The sequence below is a fragment of the Delphinapterus leucas genome, chromosome 6 (assembly GCF_059928025.1).
Source record: "Delphinapterus leucas isolate spDelLeu-1000000601 "Yukka" chromosome 6, BTC_Dleu_Yukka2, whole genome shotgun sequence".
Classification (NCBI taxonomy): Eukaryota; Metazoa; Chordata; class Mammalia; order Artiodactyla; family Monodontidae; genus Delphinapterus; species Delphinapterus leucas.
This window is the reverse complement of record NC_143134.1, coordinates 22617641-22628465: the sequence shown is the minus strand read 5'-3', so window position 1 is coordinate 22628465 and position 10825 is coordinate 22617641. Positions and strand designations below refer to the sequence as shown.

At 37.9% G+C, this 10825-nt stretch overlaps 1 protein-coding gene across 2 annotated transcripts in view; it reads right to left on the bottom strand.

The window, feature by feature from the left end:
• LOC111185435 (tumor necrosis factor receptor superfamily member 10A) overlaps window positions 1–685 on the bottom strand; it is a 35403-nt gene extending 34718 nt beyond the window's left edge. Inside the window, exon 1 of one of the 2 annotated variants that reach the window (XR_016393501.1) lies at window positions 395–685. Coding sequence is in view for 1 of the 2 variants with exons in the window: in XM_022595050.3 (XP_022450758.2) it covers window positions 395–574 (180 nt within the window). In the remaining variant the exon portion in view is untranslated. The remainder of the gene's footprint in view (window positions 1–394) is intronic. The other variant, XM_022595050.3, reaches the window with a different exon arrangement.
• Window positions 686–10825: the final 10140 nt, after the last annotated feature.

The following is a 10825-nucleotide window of genomic DNA, read 5'->3' as shown; positions in this document are numbered from 1 at the left end:
GGAGAGGAGAAGGGAGATGGGAGGGAGGAAGCTGGGAAGGAAAGGAAAGGAGAGGGAGGAGAGAGGGGGTGCGAAGCGGAGTATGGTAATGAGAGGGAAGGGCTGGGCCATATCAAGGCTTGCTAAGGAGTTTTCAACTCTTCTCTCTGGAATTTACTTCTGGGGCAGCCAGACAAGCCTAGGAACGCGGGCTTTTCTCCCTCTGGGCCCGGTAGGTCCTGCCGGGTCATGACTCTGCTCCTTCTCCCGACTCTGCCCACTGCTGGTCCCGCTCAGACAACCCGGGCCGCAGGTGACTCGGGCAGGCACCCCACCGTGTCCCCACGTCCCGCCCACCCCCTTTCCCGGCCGCCAAGCGCGCCTTCCGGAGCCAGCACCCGCGATAGGGACTCACCGACAGCAGGACACCCAAAAGGACGAAGATGAGAGCCCTGGGGCCCCGGAACGGAGGCCTGGGACTAGGAACCGAGGCCCGGGAGCCCGAGGCGGCCGGCGCGCTACGTCCCCGCTGCCTCGTGCGGTCGGGGAGCGCTCGCTGTTCAGGTCGCCTCGAGGTGACAGCCGGCAGAGCCATCAGGGATCGAGAGTGTCTTTTGCTGAACGCGAGAAAGTCCCCTTCTGATTGCTAGTTGCTGGAGGTCTGCGGGACACCTCGGTCCCGAGCACCGCTCTCGCGGGTTTGGGGTGAATGAGGAGAGCTGGTGGCCCCGCCTAGTCTTACGCGGGTATTGCGCAATCAGTGCCGGGCGAAAAGAAGCTCCGTCTTCCTCTGAAATGGAAAAAAGACGGAGTTGGCGTTAAAAACCCTTCCTGAAGCGGGTCCCTTACCAGGGCCAACGACGCTCCCGAGCTACCGCTCTGGGCTTCTGACTACAGCCTCCTGCCCACTCTCAGCTTCTGCTCCTTCCACCCTTATTGGCAGGGTGGGTGCACGAATATCACTGCCTTCAGAGTCACTTTGCAGCTCTGTCCCAGTGCTAAGCTTCTGAGGCAGAGGCTTGATCTTAGCATCTCAGTAACCAGGTGCTTGGCTGGAGCAGACACTCAATGAACACGTGGGTGGACAGAATGAAGGTCGCAGAAGCAGCAAGCGGTGGATCTGAATTCAGGTCACCGTTAGGCTCCCGACCTCCCCCGTCACCACCTTGCATGTTCCCGTAATTCCAGGTCTGTCATCTGACTTTCGCACTCAGGACTTCACGACATCTCTTCTTAACCCTGCTGCTCCTGCAGTCAGGCAAGCTGGAGGAATCCACTTTATTAAGCCTTTCTTCGGGGTTTTCCTTCTCTGTAGATTCTTTAAAGCCCTTGGGAAACAAAACTGCTGGAGACTAATTGGCACGTGAAACCAAATGGGCCAAGAGGGGGGTCCCTACGTGGGTCAGGCCCTTCCAGCTGTCCCTACACACTGGGCACTCTGCTGGGCCCAAGTTCTGTGGAGTCCAGTATTCAGAAAGCGGCACAAGGCTAGGTCCTGCTCACAGGGTGACTGAAGGGCTGGGGACTGAGTAGGAGAGAAGGGAACCTGGGAGCCTCCAGCTCCACCCCTTGTATCAGTTTTGTGAGGCCAGGGTAGTAGGAATTAAAATTCATTTGTCTCCATATGTTTATCCAGTTGTTGCAACATCATTTATTGAAAAGACTTTTCCCATTGAATAATATTACTGCCTTTGTTGAAATTCAATTGATTATATATATGTTCCATTTCTGGACTCTATATTCTGTTCCATGGATCTATTAATTTTCTATCCTTATGCCAATACCATGTTGTCTTGATTACTGTAGCTTTATACAGTGTTGAAATCAGGTAGTTTAAGTCCTCCAGCTGTTTTTTTTTTCCTGGAATTGTTTGCATTTCCATATAAGTTTTATACAAATTAAAATATTCAATTAAAAAATCCTGTTGTGAGACCTACTAGAGAATGGACTTGAGGATACGGGGAGGGGGAAAGGTAAGCTGGGGCAAAGTGAGAGAGCGGCATGGACATATATACACTACCAAACGTAAAATAGATAGCTAGTGGGAAGCAGCCGCATAGCACAGGGAGATCAGCTCTGTGCTTTGTGACCACCTAGAGGGGTGGGCTAGGGAGGGTGGGAGGCAGGGAGACACAAGAGAGAAGAGATATGGGGATACATGTATATGTATAGCTGATTCACTTTGTTATAGAGCAGAAACTAACACACCATTGTAAAGCAATTATACTCCAATAAAGATGTTAAAAAAATAAAATCCTGCTATGATTTTAAGTGGCATTGCATTGAATGTGGTGATTGATGAGAAGAATTGACATTTTAACAATATTGTTTTCCAATCAATGAGATGGTTTTGTTTTAGATCTTTCTTACTTTATCTTGACAATATTTTGTAAGCTTTCTGTGTACAAATTGTACACATCTTTTGTAAATGTATTCCCAAATGTTTTTGATGCTATTTTCAGTGGAATTGGTTTAGATTATTTTATTTTCAAATTGTTTTTGTGCTGATGTTTAGAAACACAACTGATTTTTCTGCATTGATCGTGTATCCTATGATATTGCTAAATTTATGTATTTCTAGTTGTTTTGTAGATTGTTTAGGATTTTCTACATAAGCAATCATATTATCTGCAACTAAACGCAGTCTTACTTCTCCTTTTCCAGTCTTTATTCCTTTTGTCTTTCTTGCTTAATTGCCCTGGCTAGGACTTCCAGTACAATGTTAAATAGAAATGGTGAAAACAGAATTGCTTGTTTTATTCTTAATTTTAGAGGGAAAGCATCCAATATGTAACTGTTACATATGAGGTTAGTTGTAGCGTTTTCATAGATACCATCTATCAGATTAATTAACTTCCGTTCCAAGTTTGGTATAAATTTTTATCATGAATGAGTTTTGAATTTTGTCAAATGATATTTTTCTACATCTATTGAGATGATCTTATGGCTTTTCTCCTTTATTAAAATGATGAATCAAATTGATGGACTTTAATATTTTAAACCTACCTTGAATTTCTGGGCTAAATTTCACTTGTCATGATGTATTGTCCTTTTCACATATTTGCTAGATTTGATTTGCTAACACTTTTCTTAAGGATTTTTTGTGTCTGTATTCACGAGAGATAATAGTCTATAATTTTCTCCTTCTATGATGTCTTTGTAAGGTTTTGGTATCAGTATCAAGCTGGCCTTATAAAATAAGCTCAATTTTCTTGAGACTTTTATAAGATTGGTATTATTTCTTCTGTAAAGGTTTGATAGCATTCACCAATAACACCACCTGGACCCGAAGGCTATTCGTTTATGTTTTTGTTTGAGTGTGTGTGTGGTTTTTGATAATAAATTCAAATCTTTTAATAGATATGGTGCTATTCAGATTTTCTATTTGTTCGTGTATTTGTTTTGGCAAGTGACGTTTCTCAAGGAATTTGTCTCTTTTATCTAAGCTGTCAAATATACTGACATAAAGTTTTTCACACTATTCTCTTATTATTTTTAATGATCATAGTGATATCCTATTATTCTGACTTTGGTAATTTGAGTTTTCTCTCTTTTTCTTGATGAATTTTGCTAGGGATTTATAAATGTTATTAATCTTTTCAAATAACTGTGATCTACATTAATTTTCTTTCTTTTTCAGGTTCATGTTCTGTTTCTATTTCATAGATTTCTTCTCTTTGTTTTTAACCTTTCTTCTACTTATTTTGGGTTTATTTTGACTTTTTCTATCTTCTCAAATAGCAAATGAGATCATTGATTTTAACCTTCTCTTATTTACAAATATAAACATTTACACTCTCTAACCCTTACTCTAGCTGCTTCCCATAAATTTTGATATGTTGCAGTATCATTATCATTCAGCTTGAAATATTTTCTAGTAGTTTCTCCTTTGATTCATGGATTATTTAGAAGTATGCTTTTTAAATTCCAGATATGGAAGTTTTTAAAAAAATATCTTATTGTTTTTGGTTTCTAATTCAATTCCTTTGCAACCAGAAAACATACTCTGGTACAATTTCAAACCTTTTAGATTTATCAAAACTTGTTTTATGGCCCAGAATATGATCTACCTTAGTGAATATACCATGTGCATTTAAAAGGAATGAGTATTCTACAGTTGTTGGGTACAGTGCTCTATAAATGTTAATTAGGTCAAAGTAGTTGAGGAATTTTTCAGAACTTCTATGACTTTACTGATTTTTTTTTCTCACTAGTTGTTCTATGAGTTGTTGAGCAAAGGGTGTTAAAAATTTCTATGACTGTAGATTTGTCTATTTCTCCCACTAATCATGTCCATTTCTGCTTCAAATCTTTAAAGCTCTGTTATTAGGTATACACATATTTTTGAGCATTATGTCATTCTGATGAACTGACTCTTTTATCATTAGGTATCCCTCTTTATCTTTGCTAATATGCCTAATATTGAATCTACTTTGTTTGAAATAATGAGAGGCACACCGGCTTTCTTATACTTACTGGCTGCATTGTAAGTCTTTCCCCATCTTTTACTTTCATTCTATCTGGAATCAGGAATTTGGGATTAAAATATACACACTACTATATATAAAGTAGATAACTAACAAGGACCTAATGTACAGCATAAGGAACTATACTCAATATCTTATAATAACCTATAATGGAATAGAATGTAAAAAAAGAATATGTATGTATATTTGTTTAAAAAAATAAAGTCCATATGCTTTAGAGAGCTTATAATTTCAGCTGGCTTTTTTTCCAGTTGGAGGATCTCAGCCTTATAACTGGAATGTTTATTCTAGTTACATTTATCGTTGTAGCCTTATTTGGAATATACGATCTGCCACAATTTCTTCATTTTGCCCTTGTTTTTAAAAAATATTTTCACTGGATATAAATGAATCATGACTCAGCAGGTTCCTTTCACGGCTTCAAAGATTCTGAGCTCCACTGTTTTAAGTCAGTTGTCATTCAGTGATCTTACAAATGCAAAAAAAAAAAAATGTTTTTCATGCACAAAGCCACTGACTGTGCTGTGCCCAGGTGGTGTCTTCTTTATATTTATCTTTCTTTGGCATTTTCTGAGCTTTTTGAATTTGTAACTTGGTGTTTTGCACTACACGTGAGAAAATTACAGCCATTTTTTTTCTCATTTGTTTTCAGTCTCCAATTCCAAATATATTCCATGGTATTGTCCCAAAGGTCACCAAGACTCTGTTCCTTGTTTCCTTTCAATTTTTTTTTTAACCTCTGCTTTTCAGATTGAATGGTTTCTATCAAATCTCTCTTCAAGTTCACTCATTCTTTCTTCTGCAGTATTCAAACTCTGTTAATAACATTCAAGTGAATTTATTTCAGATAATGGAATTTTCAGTTCTAGAATTTCCTTTTGGTTCTTGTTTTATAGTCATCACTTGTATGCTGAGATATCCTACCTTCCATTCATTTTAATATTTTCTGTAAACCAAACATATATTTTAAAGCTCCCTAAAAGAGACTCTATTATGAATTAGAGTTAAGAACCACTGGAAAGACATAAATTTCACCTGGAAGGAAGAGATATGTAATGGGAAGTATCAGTAGCAGACAATGTGAAAATATTTTTTAGACCCTGCATACTTAATTTTATAACTATTTATTGAGAATTGATTATGTACCAAACATAATGCATACAAAGATTAAAATATGCAGTACCTCCTCCAAGAGACTTGCAATCTAGTAAGGAGGCAGTAGAACAATTGTAATAAAGTGTGGTATTGACAGGACATATTAAAAATGTTCACATCACCAAGGACTTGTATTTTTACTTTGGAGGGAAAAAACCATGGGATAATCAGGAGAAAGAAGGTAGAGGAGGAGAAGAGAAAGGAAGAAAAATGAATAGAGAAGGTATCACACCTTATTTACAAGGAAGGCTTAAGGGAAACCCAAAGATGACAGAGAATAGACAAACAAGCACAACAGACAAAATTTTAGCCTCTGACAGCAACAGCTACAGCAAATAGTAAACACATTCTAACTCCTAGCCAGACAAAAATACAACCTCACACTAAAGGCCTACTTAGCTCAGTTCTTTTAACAGGTACATCATGTCCAGCTTTCAACAAAAAATTACATGGCATACTAAAAGAAAAAGAAAAAAAAAAACCCATAGGGTTTTAGGAGATAGAGCCAGCAGCAGAATAAGACATGGATGTGGTGGAGATGTTGAAATTATCACACCAGGAATTTAAAACAACTATGAATAATATACTAATGATTCTAATAGAAAAGTGGACAACATTCAAGAACAGATAGGAAATGTAAGCAAGGAGATGGAAACTTCAAGAAAAAATTAAAAAGAAATGCTAGAAACAAACAAACAAAAAAAAAACAACTCACCGTAACAGAAATGAAGAATGCTTTTCATGTGCTCATGAATAGACTGGGCATGACCAAGGAAAGAATCAGTGAGCTTGAATCGATGTCAACAGAAAGTTAGAAAACCAAAGTGCAAAGAGGAAAAAAAAGAATGAAAAGGGCAGAACAGAATATTCAAGAAGTGGGACAATTAAAAAAGGAGTAACATATACATAAGGGGAATACTGGAAGGAAAAGGAAAAGAAGAAATATTTGAAGCAACAATGACTTCAAATTTCCCAAAATTAATGACAGACACCAAACTAGCAGAACACCGAGCAGGATAACTACCTCCAAAATTCTATACATAGGCATACCATTCTCAAGCTGCAGAATACCAAAGAAAAATAGAAAATCTTAAAAGAGGCCTGAGGGAAAAAGTACCTTACCTATAGAGGAGGAAGAATAAGAATTATATTGAGCTTTTCTTCAGTAAGCAAGAAGGAAGTGGGGTAAAATATTTAAAGTGTGAAAGGAAAAAAATCCCACCAACCTAGATTTCTGTATCGAGCAAAATTATCCTTCAAAAGTAAAAGAGAGGGCTTCCCTGGTGGCGCAGTGGTTGAGTCTGCCTGCCAATGCAGGAGACACGGGTTTGTGCCCCGGTCTGGGAGGACCCCACATGCCACAGAGAGGCTGGGCCCGTGAGCCATGGCCGCTGAGCCTGCGCGTCCGGAGCCTGTGCTCCACAATGGGAGAGGCCACACACTAAGAGGCCCGCGTACCGAAAAAAAAAAAAAAAAGTAAAAGAGAAATAACAACTTTCTCAGACAAAAAAAAATTGAGGAAGCTTGTTGCTAGTAGACCTGCCTTGCAATATACATTTTTAAAAAGATTTTTTTTCAGAAAGAAGGAAAATGATATAGGTCAGAAACTCAGATTTTCATAAAGGAAGAGCTTTAGAGAAGGAATAAAACAAGGCAAATTAAAATCTTTTCTTTTACTTCTTTTTTTGTATAAATACCTTTTAATTTATTTAGAGCTTTGTTATTGTTTTAATACTTATTTATTTATTTGGTTGCTCCGGGTCTTAGTTGTGGCTCACAGGCTCCTTAGTTGTGGCATGCGAACTCTTAGTTGCGGCATGCATGTGGGATCTAGTTCTGTGACCAGGGATCGAACTCAGGCCCCCTCCATTGGGAGCATGGAGTCTTAACCACCGTGCCACCAGGGAAGTCCCTACTTCTTTTTTTTTTTTTTGAAAGAAAGTTTTACATTCAACTGTTCTTTATTGAACACTGACTATGGACCAGTAACTATTTAGACTCTGGACACCCAGGGCGAACAACAACAACAACAAAAGACCGTCATCATGCAGCTTATCCACTAGTAAATATAATTATAATACACTTTCTGATTCTGCAGTGACAACTGTTTTTTAGTTATATTGCTATAAAATTTAACTATCTCATTCAGATTAGAGACAAACTATATTCTAAGGTTACTTATTCTTATTTGATCTAACAGATAACAGTTTGTTCAAAATAATTCTAGCAAAAATGTATCTAGTGATTGTAACTTCTTGATAAGTGAAATGAATGACAGCAGTGTTATAAGGGTTGGGAGGAAGGAATTGGGATGACACTGCCATAGGGTACTTGCACTACCTGTGAAGTGATATAGTGTTGTTAGAAAAAGGACTTGGATTCGTTTTTTTTAATTTTATTTTTGGCTGCATTGGGTCTTCGTTGCTGCGCTCGGGCTTTCTCTAGTTGCGGCGAGCGGGGGCTACTCTTCGTTGCAGTGCGTGGGCTTCTCATTGCAGAGCGGGTGGCTTCTCTTGTTGCAGAGCATGGGTTCTAGGCCCACGGGCTTCAGTAGTTGCAGCGCTCAGGCTCAGTAGCTGTGGCTCGCGGGCTCTAGAGCGCAGGTTCAGTAGTTGTGGCGCACGGGCTTAGTTGCTCCGCGGCATGTGGGATCTTCCCGGACCAGGGCTTGAACCCGTGTCCCAAGCATTGGCAGGCGGATTATGAACCACTGTGCCACCAGGGAAGTCCAGCTGGATTAGTTTTAAGTGCATATTGTAAACCAAAGGACAACTACTCAGAAAATTTTTTTAAAAATGTAAAACAGATGTTAACAGAGGTTAAAAATGAAATCATATAAAATGTTCAATTAAACCCATAGAAGCCAGAAAAAGTGGAAGTCAATACAAGAAACAAAGGACAAGGCAATGAATAGAGAATAGTAACAAATATCATAGATATATAATTCAACTATATAAATAATAATTAAAAACATCAGTGGTCTAAATACCCCAACTAAAAGACAGAGACTGACAGAGTGGATAAAAACAAACAACACTCAACTGTATGATGTCTGCAAAAAAAGAAAAGAAAAGAAAAAAAGCGATGTAGACACAGATAGACAAAAAGTAAAGCTGTAGAGAAAAATATACTAACATTAAAACTAGAACGGTGGAATGCCTATATTAATTTCAGACAAAGCAGACTTTGGAGTAAGGAAAATCATCAGGGATAAAGAGGTGCAACATGCAACGAAAAAAAACTGTCAATTCTCCAAGAAAACTTAGCAATCCTTAATGTGAATGCACCTAACAACAGAGTGTCAAAATATACGTGAGGCAAAAATTGACAGAAATGCAAGGAGAAATAAATGAATCTACTATTATAGCTGAAGACTTCAGCAGCTTCTATCAGTAACGGACAGATCCATCAGGCAGAGAATCAGTAAGGACCTAACTGAGCTCAACAACACCATTAACCAACTGCATCTAATTGACATCTATAGTCTACTTTATCCAACAGTAGGAGAATACACATTCTTATCAAGCTGACATGGAACATTCACCAAGATAGATCACATTCTGGGCCATAAAACACCCTTTACCAAGTTTTAAGGAATAAAACTCCTACAATGTCTGCTCTCAAACCACAATGGAATAAAACTATAGGAATCTATGACAGAAACATCTAGAAAATCCCCAGATACTTGGAAATTAAACAATAATTGCTAAACCACACATGGTCGAATGAGAAAGGATTTAGAGAAATTAAATAAATTTAATTAATTAAATAAATAAAATTAATTAATTAAAATTAAAAATTTAATTAAAATAAAATTAATTAATAAAAATAAAATATATTAAACTTTGTGGGCTGCAGCACAAGCAGTGCATGGAGGGAAATTTATAGCAATGAATGCACATGTCAGAAAAGAAGGAAGATCTTAAATCAATAATCTAAGATTCCACCTTAGAAAACTAGGGAAAAAAAGAGCAAGTTAAATTCAAAGTAAGAGGAAGAAAAGAACAAATAAAAATTAGAGCAAAAAGCAATACAACTGAAAACAGGAAATTAGTAAAGAATATCAACCAGACCAAGCTGGCTCTTCGAAAAGATCAGTAAAATTGAGAAATCTCTCGCAAGTTTGAGGGGACGGGGTGGGGGGGAGAGAGAGAGAAACAGAGACCATAACTATTGATGCCAGGGATGCTGACAGAATAGTAAAGGAATATTATGAACAAGTCTATGCCTATAAATTTGATAACCCAGATAAAATGGACAAATTCCTTGAAAGAAACAATCTACCAAAACTTACACAAGAAGAAATAGACAATCTGAATTGGCCTGTATCTATTAAAGAAATCAAGTCAGTAATTAATAAACTACCCAAACAGGAAGCACCAAGCCCAGATGGGTTCACAGGTGAGTTCTACCAACCATTTAAAGAAGAAATTATTCCAATTCTCCATAATCTCTTCCAGAAGATAGAAGCAGAGGGAATACTTCCTAACTCATTCTATGAGGCCAGCATTACCCTAATATCAAAGCCAGACAAAGACATTACAAGAAAAGACAACTACAGACCAATATCTCTCAAATATAGATGCAAAAATCCCCAACAAAATCTAGCCAAGCATAAGAATTATATACCATGACCAAGTGGGATTTATCCCAGGTATGCAAGGCTGGCTCAATATTTGAAAATCATTCAATGTAATCCACCACATCAACAAGCTAAAGAAAAAAACTGTATGTTCATATCAAAAGATGCAGAAAAGCATTTGATAAGATCCAGCACCCATTCATGACAAAAACTCTCAGCAAACTAGGAATAGCGGGGATTCATCAACTTGATAAAGAACATCAACCGAAAACATACAGCTAACATCATACTAAATGGTGAGAAACTAGAAACTTTCCCCCTAAGATCAGGAACAAAACAAGCATGTCCCCTCTCACCACTCTTTTTCAACACCATGCTGGAAGTCATAGCTAATGCATTAAGAAATAAAAGGTATACAGATTGGGATGGAAGAAATAAAACTGTCTTTGTTTGCAGATGACATGATTGCTTATGTAGGAAATCCAGAAGACTCAAAAAAAAAAAAAACCCTCAATGGAACTAATGAGCATTTATAGCAAGGTTGCAGGATACAACATTAATATATAAAAGTTAATTGCCTTCTTACATGCCAGTAATGAACAAGTGGATTTTAAAGTGGAAA